This window comes from Pimephales promelas, chromosome 6, assembly GCF_988280905.1.
Source record: "Pimephales promelas chromosome 6, fPimPro1.hap1.1, whole genome shotgun sequence".
Taxonomy (NCBI): domain Eukaryota; kingdom Metazoa; phylum Chordata; class Actinopteri; order Cypriniformes; family Leuciscidae; genus Pimephales; species Pimephales promelas.
The window spans coordinates 5,728,639-5,745,173 of NC_142774.1; the positions used below are offsets into that span (position 1 = coordinate 5,728,639).

Genomic DNA, 16,535 nt, shown 5'->3' on the forward strand with positions numbered 1-16,535 from the left:
TTATTGTTTTTAATGTCTACAATTATTATTTAGTACTATTTTAATCCGTATGTAATAATAATGATACTCCTACTGCTAATAATAATAACAACAATAATGTAAAAAATAAAATTAAGTATACTGCTTTCACTGCTGAGATTACCTGCTGATTAATATAGCAACAAAAAAAACAGTTTCTGATGTTTTTATTTGGTTTTTAGCTGGTCTAAATTGTTGATCATCTGGTCTGCCAGTCGTTGGACCTGATTTTGTTCTGGTAGACCATTTTGGTCAACTAGACCACCTAGATCTGGTTAAACTAGACCACCTAGTTAGATATAGACCACCTTGTTAGATCTGGTTAGAGCTAGACCACCTAGTTAATTCAGGTTAGATCTAGACCACCTTGTTAGATCTGGTTAAACTAGACCACCTAGTTAGATCTAAACCACCTAGTTAGATCTGGTTAGAGCTAGACCACCTAGTTAATTCAGGTTAGAACTAGACCACCTTGTTAGATCTGGTTAAACTAGACCACCTAGTTAGATCTAAACCACCTAGTTAGATCTGTTTAAACTAGACCACCTAGTTGGATCTGGTTAAAATAGCCTACCTAGTTAGATCTGGTTAAACTAGACCACCTTGTTAGATCTGGTTAAAATAGCCTACCTAGTTAGATCTAGACCACCTAGTTAGATCTGGTTAAACTAGACCACCTAGTTAGATCTGGTTAAACTAGACCACCTAGTTAGATCTGGTTAAAATAGCCTTCCTAGTCAGATCTAGACCACCTAGTTAGATCTGGTTAGAGCTAAATCACCTAGTTAGATCTGGTTAAACTAGACCATGTAGTTAGATCTAGACCACCTAGTTAGATCTGTTTAAACTATACCACCTATTGAGAATTAATCCACCTAGTTAGATCTGGTTAAACTAGACCACCTAGTTAGATCTATACCACATAGTTAGGTCTGGTTAAACTAGAACACCTAGTTGGATATAGACCACCTAGTTGGAGCTAGACCACCTAGTTAGACCTGGTTAAACTAGACCACCTAGTTAGATCCGGTTAAACTAGACCACCTAGTTAGATCTAAACCACCTAGTTAGATCTGTTTAAACTATACCACCTATTGAGAATTAATCCACCTAGTTAGATCTGGTTAAACTAGACCACCTAGTTAGATCTATACCACATAGTTAGGTCTGGTTAAACTAGAACACCTAGTTGGATATAGACCACCTAGTTAGAGCTAGACCACCTAGTTAGACCTGGTTAAACTAGACCACCTAGTTAGATCCGGTTAAACTAGACCACCTAGTTAGATCTAAACCACCTAGTTAGATCTGGTTAAACTAGACCACCTAGTTAGATCTAGACCACCTTGTTAGATCTGGTTAAACTAGACCACCCATTTAGATCTAGTTAGACTAGACCACCTAGAAACCTGCACCAACCAACTCCAAAAACCTCTGCTGCATAACCTTTCAAGATGGCACAAGCTACCATTTTCACACAGACATTTGTAGTCGTCCATTCATGCGTCTAGTCTAGTTTCTACCAGAAGGACTCTTGATAACTCTGTCCATATTTGTCCCCAGTGATTGACAGTTGCACGGTTGCCGTGGCGTCTAACAGCACTCCAGGCGGCACACGCCTCCTCTCCTCCAGTGTGTGTGGTCCTCACGGCCGCTGTCGAAGCCACGCCGGTGGGCATTTCAGCTGCGAGTGTCAGGAGGGATTCACAGGGACGTACTGCCATGAGAGTAAGTGCCATGTTCAGGGCTATAAGTCATCGAAACATAGGATCTTCTTAACATCATGTGTCTCACTCTTTGCGCTCAGACATCAATGACTGCGAAAGTAGTCCCTGCCGCAATGGTGGTACTTGCATTGATAAAATCAACACTTACCAGTGTATCTGTGCTGATGGATGGGAGGGACCCAACTGTGAGACCAGTGAGTGCATCGCTCTCTTTAATGTCACTGGAAATGGAATTCAGTTATTTGGAAATTGTAATGCAATCGTAATATATATTAAGAAACGTTATTTGTTTCCAAAACAGACATTGACGACTGCAGCATGAACCCCTGTCGGGACCGAGGAGTGTGCCGGGATCTGGTCAATGACTTTTACTGCGAGTGCGAAAACGGCTGGAAGGGAAAGACCTGTCATTCACGTAAGCCACACCTCCTCATTTGCATACCGTTGACTTTGGGCTAGATCATCTTAATATACAAAAATAAAATTAAAAAGAGAGATTTTGTTGTCAGGTCGATTCAAAATGTTTATTTTAAGAACTAAAATACAGTTAAAACCTGGCATGTTTTGTTTAGTGTTATTTTTTGTTTTTGTTGTTGTTTTTATTTTAGTATTTTCTGTTATTTTAATTTTATTTTAAGTATTAGTTATTTTGTGTTTTTGTCATTTTACTTAAAAAAATGTCTATATAGTTTTTATTATCAAAAAATATATATTTTATTATTTTATTACTATTATTATTTGAGCACATCAAGTTAAACTAAATGAAATGAAAAATGTTGCCTTTGCTAATAGCTGAAGTAAAATCAGTTTTTTATTTTATTTTATTCTGTTTCAGCTAACATTTATTTTAATGATTTTACTTTTAGTTTGCTAAAATAACCCTGTTTTTCTCTCAAAAAATAGTGATATTTAAACTTTTTAATATAAAATTTCATCCAATCTTTAAGAATAGAATTTTTCTTATTAATTTTAATAACATTTTTAATTTAATATAACCTTTAATAATGATATTTATTCTTTTTCATTTAAATAACAATATTTCTATTATTTTATATAACAATTTAATGTATTTAAGTAATACATACAAAATATATATATATATATATGAAGTAAAAATCCGAGTCACTTTTATCTGACATTCTCCATAGCTTCAAGACGTCCCAGGATCGCAGAACTAGTCTAAAACTGTGATATTGCATGATATTTCTCTTGTCTGACCGCTGATTTCTTCTGGTTTGTAGGCGAGAGCCAGTGTGACGAGGCTACTTGCAACAACGGCGGCACGTGCTCAGACGAAGGCGACTCGTTCAAGTGCATGTGTGCTCCTGGATGGGAAGGCGCCACCTGTAATATAGGTGAGCTGCTAATAACCTGAAGGAGCATTTCTGTGAGCTGGGCTCTGAATCCAACCGTTATAATGAACGTTTCTCGTCGTCTACAGCGAAGAACAGCAGCTGCCTGCCGAACCCCTGTGAGAACGGAGCCACGTGTGTCGTGACAGGTGACGGCTTCACCTGTGTCTGCAAAGAAGGCTGGGAAGGGCTCACCTGCAGCCAGAGTACGGCATAACTTCCTGTTCCACTTCCTTACTACTTCCTGTCTTGACTCCTGTTTCCAACTCTCACCTACTGCTGCTTAAGGTTCTCTTCCAAACTATATACTAATTGGATAGTTCCTTAAAGCTGAAGTGTGTCAGTTCTGCGCCTCGTCCCAAAATAATGACTGACCTTATCTACGAATTACTTGTGTGTGTATGTTACACTGGGATAGAAGCAATTATTTAAATTTAGAAAAATGACACGTCACCTTTACCTTTATTTACGGACCCATGCCGAATCTGCACTGCAGAACTCCAGGTTTTCCATGACAAACACAAAGTGCCCTAAATATACCTAGAAAATGCGTTTCAGCTCAAATTTCATTAGCAGACGTAACTTTGATGAATGATTGGTCAGGTGGGATTATGAGCTAGTATGTAACTATGTTAACTAACTGCTAACTTGTTGATTTCATTCTAACAAGAAGAGTTTTTGGATGATTGCTGTTTTAATATCTGTATTCAATCTGTAATAACAAAATGTTTGTTTCGTTTTACAGATTCCAACGATTGCAACCCACAACCATGGTAAGCTTAATTCTACGTCAACATTACTTTTTTTTTGTTGCTGCCTTCAAATCAAGTTGGATTACATTTTTATTTAATCTAATTTAATAGCTTGATTTTAATTTTAATCTTTAAAAATGTATTTAATTTTTTATAACAATATGTAATAATAAAATATAAATTAGTGCTGTCAAATCGATTAATCGCGATTAATCCCATCTAACATACAAGTTTATGTAAAATATGTGTGTGTGTGTATATATATATACACGTGTATATACTCTATATATTGTGTCTGTGTGAGTGTGTGTGTATATATTTGTATATATAATCACGATTAATCGATTTGACAGCTCTAATAACAATACATTGTGATCAACAGCAATATTAACCCACGTATATTTTTACTTTTACGTTTCGAACTTAATTAAGTTTTAAATTGGTATTGATTATAACCTAGCTTTAATTGTGAGAATTAACTGTACAATTTAGTTTATATGTACTTGGTGTATTGTTAATGAAAAATTGTGAATTACCAGAAAATACTGCAAATTTAGCCTGTTTGTCAGGAGACTTGCGTGACAACTACATTTCCCATCATTCTCTGTGTGCACAAGCATGGAGAAAAATACACAAAGCATCCGATTAATAAAATAAATACTTAAATGAATTAAATTGATATTTTTATACAAAATAATACATATTTTAAAATATTCATTATAAATTAATAATAATTAATTTTTATTTATTTTTTTTTTGTTGAAAAAGAATGTGAAAAAAAATTATTCTGACAAAACTTATGCACATCACCACGTGTTTAACGTCCACACTTGTAGAAATATCCCCGAGGACTTGGCAGCATGTGTCCTGTTGAACTTTGACCCCATATCTCATCACGTGTGTGATCTTTGTGCAGCTATAACAGCGGTACGTGTGTGGACGGGGATAACTGGTACCGCTGTGAGTGCGCCAGTGGATTCGCAGGGCCGGACTGTCGCATCAGTGAGTGATCAATGACGCTTTGTCTAATATATATAGTCATATCGACACATAAGATGGTGATTTTACAGTGATCTAAACGTGCGTCTCGCCCTTCAGACATCAATGAGTGCCAGTCGTCTCCCTGTGCATTCGGGTCCACGTGTGTGGACGAGATTAATGGCTACCGCTGCTTGTGTCCCCCCGGCAGGACCGGGTCCAGGTGTCAGGAAGGTATGCTCGCTGTTTAATTAACGTGAATATTATTAGTCATGGTTGCTATTGTTTATACAGAGTTTGAGGTTCTTCAAATCCCTTATCTTGAGATGTAAACCTCAAATCAAGCATTTATTAGAGGGACTTTTCTGTCCCCTGGGAAATCATTTAAATGTATTTATTTATTTTTTTGTTCTAGATTTAAAGGATGTATTATAATATCTAATATCTATTGTTCATTTTTTATTTTTTAAATCATGATCTCAAATTTTGACTAAACAATAACACAATAATATTAACATGATATTCAATCATGCCGTTTAACAAAACCCTTAGTGTTTTAATTTTAGTTATTTATGGATTCAAAAGGTATATTATAATGACTTTTACATTTTTTACTGTGATTATTGTTTTAATATTATTATTTTTAGTCATGATCTAGGAGTAGGTTTGTTAGATGTTGTTAAGGAAACCCTTATTGTTTTAATATTAATTAATAAATGTTGTTCTAGATTTAAAGGATATATTATAATACTTTTTTTTTACTGACTATTGTATTAATATTATTGTGGTGGGAGGAGGGTATTCATTTTTTCATTTTAATCATGATTTCAGAATAGGTTTGTTAGATGTCATTACCGAAACCCTTAGTATTTTAATTGTAAAAAAAAAATTGTACTAGTCTTAAAGGATATATAATATTACCTTTTAAATGTTTTACTGTGACTATTGTGTTAATATATTGTGTTGTTATTTTTTTTTTTGTATCATGATCTCAGGATAGGTTTATTAGGTGTCATTACCGAAACCCTTAGTATTTTAATTTGAATTATTTTGTCATTATAGATTGAAAAAATATATTATAATGGCTTTTACACTTTTTACTGTGATTATTGTTTTAATATTATTATTTTTAGTCATGATCTAAGAGTAGGTTTGTTAGATGTTGTTAACGAAACCATTATTGTTTTAATATTAATTAATTAATTTTGTTCTAGATTTAAAGGATATATTATAATACCTTTTATTTTTTTTACTGACTATTGTATTAATATTATTGTGGTGGGTGGAGGGTGTTAATTTTTTCATTTTAATCATGATTTCAGAATAGGTTTGTTAGATGTCATTACCGAAACCCTTAGGATTTTAATTGTAAAAAAAATTGTACTAGTCTTAAAGGATATTTAATATTACCTTTTAAATGTTGTACTGTGACTATTGTGTTAATATATTGTGTTGTTGTTATTATTATTTTTTTTTTGTATCATGATCTCAGAATAGGTTTGTTAGATGTCATTACCGAAACCCTTAGGATTTTAATTGTAAAAAAAAAGTACTAGTCTTAAAGGATATATAATATTACCTTTTAAACGTTGTACTGTGACTATTGTGTTATTATATTGTGTTGTTATTATTATTATTTTTTGTATCATGATCTCAGAATAGGTTTATTAGGTGTCATTACCGAAACCCTTAGTATTTTAACCCTTTTTAATTTTTCTTTGTAAATTCTAGCTTACTTAGTGTATTAGCTCAATAAGATCAAGGCTTATTTTTTTTCCTCCAAAAACATAAACGTCATTACCCTCACAAATTAAATTAACCATAATTCAAGATTTCAAATAGCCAAAAGTGGCCCTAATTAAAAAATAAAAAGTGTAAATGTCACGTGATTTTTAAAGTGACTTGTTTTTCTCTTAGTCACCGGACATCCGTGTGTGGCTGGAGGTCGGATCGCTGTGGACGGAGCGAAGTGGGCCGAAGACTGCAACACCTGTTACTGTCACAAGGGCATCGTGAGCTGTACTAAGGTGTGTGTTGTAGCTGTTGTTTAACTGTTGACAGAAGTTAATAGTGATGCGTTATGGTTTACAATACTTGCGCTTCCTTCCTCTTGTGGTCAGCTGTGGTGTGGCCCTAAACCCTGCCGTATGCTCGGCTCGGGGCGAGGTGACTGTCCGCTGGGTCAGCTGTGTGTGTCGCTGCGTGACGAGCAGTGTTTCGTAAAGCCCTGCTCGTCTCAGGGCGAGTGCATGTCTGCTCACCGGCCGGCCATACGCGCGCGCTGTCACCCCGAGAGCGACTGCGCCAACGTCACCTTCACCTTCAACAAGGACACCATGCCACAGGTGAGGCCACTCAGACTGATAGTCAAAGTTTGGTGATAGGGTTGCATATACTTAATTAATACATGCATATTAAAATGCGTTCTTAGTCTATGATGTCTTTAATGGGTGTATGTACTTTGGCTCTCAGGGAGTGACGGTGGAGCAGGTGTGTCGTGAGCTGAGACATCTGTATGTGACTAAGAATGTTTCGACTGAGTTCTCCATCTCTATGACCTGTGAACTCTCTACTGCCGCCAATAATGAGATCCATGTGGCCATCGTAAGTGATCTAACCCGCCATTTAATTGGCTAGAAATGGCTCCAGTTTCTATAATATCCTTATATTTATAAAGAACGACTTGAAAAATGATTGAATTACAGGGCTAGACGGTAACTTTTTTACTCACCAGACACTGTTTTGACATCGAAACCACAGGGAAAAACTGCTATATCGATATTTTTAATATGATCTCATAATGTGGCAGCAGGAATATTAGGCTGCTGTCACTTTAAGACCTGACGCACGGATCCATTACACTGTTACACATGCGTTTTCTTTCTCAACTGATTACATTCACTTAACATAACTGACTGTGTTTACATGAATACTCGCTAAGACTGGCATTTTGACATTATTTTGTGTGTATTTGACTGTTTAAGCGCAATAAGCAACGAAAAATAACTCAATTTAGTTCTTAGAGGCTCACACTTTTGGTGTGAGCACAAAATCGATTCGCGACGAGTGATTTTCAATCAAGCTGAAATCCACCCACATTTGGCAGGTGTTAATGTCAAGCCCTGTATATATACATATATACACAGTTGCCATGTACAAAGGGCATACAGTTAACGCTACTGTAATTTTCTAGATCTAGCTAGGTCCGAATTGTTTTTAAAGTTGCATTTTAAAGGAAATATTGTGTTTTCCAGCATGTGACTGAGGATGGCATCCACGGCCGAGTTCCAGTTAAAGAGATCACGGACAGCATCATCGATCTGGTGAGCAAACACAGCGCGAACAGCACCATCATCGGCTCCATCGCTGAGGTCCGCGTGCAGCGCAGGCAACCGCAAAACCCCAACGGTGAGACATTTACATTTATTCATTTAGCGGACGTTTTTATCCAAAGCGACTCACAATTGCTATATATGTCAGAGGTCGCACGCCCCTGGAGCAACTAGGGGTTAGGTGTCTTGCTCAGGGACACATTGGTGTCTCACAGTGGATTCGAACATGGGTCTCTCACACCAAAGGCATGTGTCTTATCCACTGTGCCATCACCACCCCATACGCCACAGGAAGTTCTTGAACCTCACAGGAAGTAGCCGTAGGTCAAAACGATGGATCCTCTGATTGGAAATTATAATTACTATTTCAGAGCAAATACATTAATATTTGAAGTACCGTTCAAAACTTTGGGTGAGGGAGTTGGCTGAAGGATCATGTGAGTAATGATGTTGAAAATTCAGCTTTGATCACGAATTATATTTTATATTATTATATTTTATTATATTATATATTATAATATTATTATTTTATTTTATATTATATTTTAATAAATTATATTTTAGAATATATTAAAATTAGGGCTGTCAAACGATTAATCACGATTTAATCATGATTAATCGCGATTAATTGCATCCAAAATAAAAGTTTGTGTTTACATAATACATGTGGGTGCACTTTGTATAATTATTTTGTGTATATATATATATATATATATATATATATCCAAATATTTATTTGGTATAAATTTAAGTCATATATATATTTAATAAAAAAAAAAATTTCGTCACACGTATATTTAATAAAAAAATATTATTTATATAATATATTTATATTAATTATATACTATGTACAGTATATACATAAAAATATTTCTTAAATGTATACAAGAATGTGTGTGTATTTATATATAAAATAATTATACACAGTGCACCCACATATATTATGTGAACACAAACTTTTATTTTGGATGCGATTAATCATTTGACAGCACTAATTAAAATAGAAAAATAGTTCTTTTAAATTGTAATTTTACAATATTACTGTTTTTACTGTATTTTCTTGGTTAAATAAATGCAGCTTTGGTGAGCAAAAAATCTTGCCAACTCCAAACCTTAAAATGATAGTGAGTGTATATACAATATTAAGATTTTGTTGCTATTCGATTTAATAACGAATGAATAGAGTAAAATACTAAATGCTTTGCACACGATGAATGCATGTCATATTTTGCCAGCTTGTTTTTATTAATGCGTTGGTTCTCGTTCAGTAGACTACTTGGTGCCACTGCTGGTTTCCATCGTGACGGCGATCTGGGTTTTGGCCCTGGCGTCGGTGTTCCTGTGGTGTGTGCGCCATCGCCGCAAACAAAGCTCCAGCCCCACCGCCATCAACCCCGCCACCCCGTTCTCCACAGGAACCGCAGAGGAAAACACGGTGAACAATGCCCGTGAGCAGCTCAACCAGATCAAGAACCACATCGAGAAGAACGCGTCTAACGGCAGCCTGCCAGGAAAAGAGCACCTCTGTGACGTCAAGAACACTGTTAACGCCAAAATCAGGACGCATTTCTCCGAGTCCACCAGGCTGACGCAGGACGACCCCAACACGCGGTTGCAGAAGACACGCTTCCCGCATCAGCCGGCCTACATGCTGGTGGACCGAGACGACACGGACGGTAAAGCCCCGCTCTGGACTAACAAACGCGACAACAGAGACCTGGAGTCGCAACACAGAGCTCCGGATTCACAGCAAAGAGACCCGGACACGCAACACAGCTCGCGCAAAATGGAGTTTATCGTATAACAATCATTGACGACGTCTCGAAAAAGGTCAAAGAATAGCCAGTGAATCAAAAAGCTTATTGTTGACTGTGACGACAAGTCCGGGCAGTATTTGTTCAGGCGTTGCGCTGCAGTGTGGACCACAGGCTGGTCCGTGTCTGTGGCTGTGCGTCAGTCAGTGTCTGTAGGGCCTGGAGACATTAGCCTGTGCGGAACGTAGAGCCTCGATGACGAAACCTGAACGTGAATGTAATTGGCCAGAATCTGCTACGGATCTCACTAAAAACATGTCCGGGTCACATTTCACCCTAGAAATCATAGACATTAGTAGATGACAATTAAGCACATTTGTCTCCCAAATTCTCATTATTATCTTGTTTTTTTTTTTTTTTGTAATTTCCTCAAAAGTGAAATACTGCAGTTTTGTACAGTAACAAATACTGTAATACTAGGATTTTTCTTTTTTTTTTTTTTTTGCAAATCAGCATAAATTTGGGGTACATTTACATGACAATGTACTAGAAATGGCAAAGTTTTTCCTTCGCATTTTTGAAAATTTTATGTTCGCATGGATCCACGATAACAATGAAAAGATGTGCTGTATTATTCATGCCAGGCCAGTAGATGGCGATGCCACGTTGTAAAGAAACACTACGTGCCTATTGATTAAAAACGTAACGCACAAGCGTTGTAGTTTACACTGAGACGATAATGGTATCATTTTTCAAAAACATGCACCTTGAAACCTGTTTCCAAAAGTTTTCACGCCCCAAAAAACGCAACTGTCGCGTAAATGAGCAGCCAAAAGGTTTTCAATTTTTAATTGATCTCGTGTAAACGCCCCCCAAAGGCAGTACAATTAATTCTACAACTGCTATAAACGGCTATATCGATATTTTTAATTAGGCTGCTGTCACTTTAAGACCTGACGCACGGATCCATTACACTGTTACACATGCGTTTACTTTCTATAAATCTATAAATACTGCAGTTTTATACAGTAACAAATACTGTAATACTAGGATTTTTTTTTTTTTTTTGCAAATAAGCATAAATTTGGGGTGTAATGTACTAGGAATGGCAACGTTTTTCCTTCGCATTTTTGAAAAGTTTCTGTTCGCACAGATCCACGAAAACAATTAAAAGAAGTGCTGTATTATTCATGCCAGGCCAGTAGATGGCGATGCCACGTTGTAAAGAAACACTACGTGCCTATTGACTAAAAACACACAAGCGTTGTAGTTTACACTGAGACGATAATGGTATCGTTCTTCAAAAACAAACCTGTTTTCAAAAGTTTTCACGCCCCAAAAACGCAACTGTCGCGTAAATGAGCAGCCAAAAGGTTTTCTGTTTTTAGTTGCTCTCGTGTAAACGCCCCCCAAAGGCAGTACAATAAATTCTACAATAAAAATAATATACCATTATTTTCTTTTTTCGAATTATGCTTGAATTATGCTGTTTTTGCATCGCGGAAATGAGAATTACAGGGTAATGTGCTTAAACTTTATAGCGCTAAACATAAAATATAGTGTCTTTTTACTTTCTAATGACTTTGGGATGAAATTAGCCATGGAAATGTTGCTGAGGGTTTCGTGAACTGAACGGCACATGCAGACTGGATTCAGTTTTAAAACTTAATGCACCAGAAATAGCTTGTAAATCAATTATTACTGGTGTATCATGTGCTTGAAGATTGTATTTAACGCCCATTTATTGGGTTTTTGACTGGATTTTATTTTCCCGCTCTTTCCAGCAGTTCATTTTTATTTATTCTGCTCTTTTTTTCCTTTTCTTTTTTACATGTGTACAGTCATGCCTAGAAGTTGCTGTCGATATGAAATTCACCGTCAATTTAGATGTTGTATAGATGACTTTGTACATATTTTCGAATTAATCATTGTGTATATTTGATTTATTAACTTAATAATCGAGAGCCTATCGTTTTGTTTTTATTTATATACATTGTTTAGGTTTGATAATGTGTCCAATCTTTGTATTTTTGGATGGAAAATATTGTCTCTTGTTTCTGAAATGCCAAAATAATAGTTTATTTTTGAAGAATAGCTTGTTTACTTGTGTCTAAATCCAGAATACAATGTGCAATGTTAAGAAAACGCGCATGGCTTGTGTTTGTACTGTCCTGAGACGTAGGCTAGATGGGGTTTCCGTCTAGTGTTGATGCAGATACACTTTTCTAAAACCATTCCTGAACATGTTTAGCATGTTTTCAGCTCATAACTGTGTTAAATGAATTTGGCAGCCCAGGATATCAAACAATGCTGGTCTACTTTTTTTTATAACAGTATTAAAATGAACGTGAACCAAAACGTCTAAAGGGAACGAACAGTATTAGAAGTGCAATGTAATATGAAATATGAAGAGAACAGAACTGAATGTTATTAAGCGAGACAAACATGAAATCAAAATAATTTTCGTAGACCGCTTTTATGAATTGATGTGTTTCTGCTTCAGTGCCAATCTGTGTTACTACTGCCATGTTGTCTAGTTCATTTGTTGAGTTTGTTCCTTTGATTGTTTGTCTATGAAAAAGCAGAGCCATGAAAACAAATCACCCTGGGGTTTGTCAAAACATTTCTTTTCCATTTTCATATTTTCATTCAGTTGTTGACATTTGGATCCTTAAATCAAATAAAATTTCACTTGAATGTTTTGAATTTAAGAATTTGATCTTTCTTTTTTGACCCAAACGAGTTGTGAAAAACCTTATTTTCATCAAATAATCTGTATAATAATTTAAAGGAAACTCTATGGTGTAAATACTAATCCTAAACTGTCCATTATGCCAAAAAAATATATATTTTACATTGTAAAATATTGCACTGGATAAATATTTGGCTTGTGTTGCGTAGTGAGGCCTGATTTGTGAGTGAGTCATTTGAGTCAGTTCATTTAAATGAATCAGTTGAATGGGTTCACAAATTGGCCTGAATGATTAATTAAATAAATATAATTCATAAAAAAGTGTAGGACTCTTCAAACGCTGATAATACAACATACATCTTTATTAGTGCTATCAAATCGATTAATCGCATATTAAACTTTGTAAATTGATTAATTGCAGATTATCGCACCTAACATAAAGGTTTGTAAATAAATGTGTGTGTGTATATATATATATGTGTGTGTGTGTATGTATTGTATACACACACATGTATATTTACTTTTATGTTAGATGCGAATTATCACGATTAATTGATTTACAAACTTTTATATTAGATGTGATTAATCGATTTGACAGCATGAATATATATATATATATATATATATATATATTAGGATCGGGCAACGATTAATCGCATCCAAAATAAAAGTTTGTGTTTACATAATATATGTGTGCGTACTGTGTATAATTATTTTGTATATATAAATACACAGGATACGATTTTGGATGCGATTAATCGTGATTAATCATTGCCCAGCCCTAATATATATATAGTTCTACGAATATTGCAAATGTTTCCTTATTAAAGCAGATTTAATGTAATCCAGGTTCTGAATTGCAGGTCTGAGATGGTGGACACAGACGTTACCATCCCAACAGGGTCCACATTGTGTGTGGCTAGACGTTCAGCTGAGCGCGGCGGGTGGGCGACCATGTGAGACAGGTTATGAAAGGCCATCACACTATCTCTCTCTGCTGTCGTGGGAAAGCTGAAGATGCACACCAAAATAGATGGCATGAGATGCGTTTGCCTAACGTGTTTGCAGAGCCATCGCACAAAGAGCGTCTTCTTCTAGCTTTTCAGCTTCAATCAGCTTTTCTTTGGAAACCGCGCGATGACCCTTTCTCAACAGGCCTGATTCACTGAAGCCCTGAACATGTGCGAAACTGTTTATCTGGAGCTTAAGTTACCGACATGCACGGATCATTACTCGTGTCACTGAAATCATGACACGCTGAGAAAGTATTTGGACATTTATCACATTTAAAAATGTCAAACCACAATGTATTACTATTTATTAAAGCACAATCACACTTTTAAAGCATAAACACTAGTTTGCTAAAGGTATTAAACACCCCATGTTGACAAAATTCACTTTTAGCAAATATGCACATTTAAAAGGATAGTTCACTTTGAAATGAATTTTTGGTATGTTTTAGCTTACCTCAAGGGCATCCAAGATGTAGGTGTCTTTGTTTCCGCAGTATTTTCAATTTTGATATTTTTAGGTCAAACCGTTCTTGTCTGTCAGTCATAAAATGGAGGTCTATGGTCACCACCTCAAAGAGCATGCACAGAGAAGTCCAAATTAAACATGATTTTATGACTCGTAAATTTAAGTACACGTTGATGACCTAAGACACGAAACGAGCGGTTTATGTGAGAAAACGAACAGTATTTATATAGTTTTAACTCTTGTAACCACAGCCACGTCCAAGTGATCTGAGGGTGCGGGCGCTTCGGTCTGTGGTAACGAGGTAAAAATACTTTTTCTCACACAAACCGCTCGTTTCGTGTCTTAGGCCATCAATGTGTACTTACATTTACGAGTCATTAAATCATGGTTAATTTTGACTTCTCTGTGCATGCTCTTTGAGGTGGTGACCATAGACCTCCATTATATGACTGACAAACAAGAACAGTTTGACCTAGAAATATCAAAATTGAAAATACTGCAGAAACAAAGACCTACATCTTGGATGCCCTTGAGTTAAGCTAGAACATACCAAAAATTCATTTCAAAGTGAACTATCCCTTTAAAATCTAATGTGAAAAACTTTTTGAACAGCATATATGTGTGTTTTATATATACACAATTATAATCCAGACTCATTATATTGATGACTCATCTTGAACTAAAAATTTTTGTCCAATCAAATACTCTCTGGAATAAACAGGCCCCTCCCACTAATACTTCTGACTAGCAATAGCAAGTAGCAAATCATGTGCTCAGTTATGAAGTAAAATAACTGTTAAAATGGGATGAGCCCTTAGGAAATGTCAACACTGGAAACAACTGCGCACGTCAAGCAATTTCACATGGTCATTTAGCAATAAAACACACAGATATGCTGTTCAAAAAGTGTTTCGAATCTTTCTTGGCTATCATTAGTGGAACGTGTTCATCTGTGAGAACTACACTTCATACATCAGTTGCTTCATTATATATATATATATATATATATATACAAATGCTTTCAGGGGCCACTAATTTTTTTCATTTTAACAGGTGTATAGCAAGCAAAAGTAGTATGAACATATGCTGTGAAAGTCCCACAGTTGTCTGAAGACGTAGACAAATTCTGACTATTAATCCAACTGACCCTTCGTTTCCTGGTCATCCGAACAGAAAATTTGACCATTTCACTTCATTTAATTTGACTTCAAAGCCTAAGAACTGGGTCAGGCTGAAGGAAAGTCTCTCTGAAACTTGACTTGGCCACAATCTCCAACGCTAATGGCTCCGTCACGTTAACAAATTTGTCACGGTAACTGGACTCAGTGTCTGCTTTAGAACACTGCCAGGGCTGAGGTGATGAAACATGAGCTTCCAGAAGGAGTTTTATCGTCATTTGTTCTATAAAAGCGTATTAGAAACTGATCTCTGTGTGTTTGTACTGTTAGGAGAGTTATTCCAGAGCCGAGGGTTGGAAAGTACAACGCATTTAATGCTAAGAGACACTTGCGCTCGATTTTAGCCAGAAAACCATTAGGCTAGCTCTGTTCCAAAACCTAGTGAGATGCCTGCACAAGTAGTGTTTTTTAAGATAACATCCCAGCAACAGGGAACATTATTTGGCTATTGTTCTGGAAAGGTTCTCTCAAAGTTATGAACAAACATTCTTCCAGTAATATTAATAGAACGTTCAAAGTTCAAAGCAAGTTATGGTTATTTAAAAGTACATTCATCATTAAAACACAATGTTAAGAGGGAGCGAGTTGCCTGTGACAAGATGGCCGCCACGTGCAGACGTCGACCACGTCGGCCAGCAGCGTGGACGAGATATCTAGCCTTTATTGTGGATATCCATGGGTGAAATCATCCAACAATTCAAGATGGAGGAAAAAGCGGGAGAACTGCGAATTATAAATACCTAAGGTATCAAAAGAAATATACAAATATTGTCTATTTTTGTGGCGTTGTTAGCTTAGCAACATGCTAGTGATCAAGCTATTTTGAAATCAACTGTCAGTTTCCTGTGAAGTGCTCCAATGGTATGAGAGAGTACGTGCTTTCAGAACAGAGCCATTGAATATCAGACGTCCTATATACACTCACGCATCGTCCTAAACGCTAACCAACACAGGTCTCTCGACAGACAACTCAGTACACACGCACCATGAGGAGAAACACTTTCCCAGCGAGCGCAGCCACACCCCGAGCAGAGTCAGTGATTAGGCCCGTATCATGACTCAGCCTACGAATGAGTGTGTGTGTGAAACAGAGACACAAGACTGCGTGGGAACTCATGTGTCCTCAGATGATGATGTCAACTTTCTTTTAGGGCGAAGAATGTGCTAAATAAAATTAGGGAAGAAGAAAGACAGGGAGATAACAGCAGAAAGAGAGCAGCCGCACCTCTCGGGCTTTAGTCAGCAATTTAGACTGCAGTTGCATTGACAAATT

General features: G+C 36.3%; 1 protein-coding gene across 2 annotated transcripts in view; it reads left to right on the forward strand.

Annotated features, from left to right (window-relative positions):
- Positions 1–12,619, forward strand: part of jag1a (jagged canonical Notch ligand 1a) — a 37,488-nt gene extending 24,869 nt beyond the window's left edge. Inside the window, exons 14-26 of one of the 2 annotated variants that reach the window (XM_039686827.2) lie at positions 1,582–1,746; positions 1,826–1,939; positions 2,047–2,160; positions 2,987–3,100; positions 3,187–3,303; positions 3,843–3,870; positions 4,766–4,851; positions 4,948–5,061; positions 6,745–6,854; positions 6,948–7,172; positions 7,300–7,431; positions 8,082–8,235; positions 9,428–12,619. In XM_039686827.2, coding sequence (XP_039542761.2) covers positions 1,582–1,746; positions 1,826–1,939; positions 2,047–2,160; positions 2,987–3,100; positions 3,187–3,303; positions 3,843–3,870; positions 4,766–4,851; positions 4,948–5,061; positions 6,745–6,854; positions 6,948–7,172; positions 7,300–7,431; positions 8,082–8,235; positions 9,428–9,963 — 2,009 coding nt within the window. In that variant the 3' untranslated portion in view covers positions 9,964–12,619. The remainder of the gene's footprint in view (positions 1–1,581; positions 1,747–1,825; positions 1,940–2,046; positions 2,161–2,986; positions 3,101–3,186; positions 3,304–3,842; positions 3,871–4,765; positions 4,852–4,947; positions 5,062–6,744; positions 6,855–6,947; positions 7,173–7,299; positions 7,432–8,081; positions 8,236–9,427) is intronic. The other variant, XM_039686837.2, reaches the window with a different exon arrangement.
- The last annotated feature ends 3,916 nt before the right edge of the window (positions 12,620–16,535 follow it).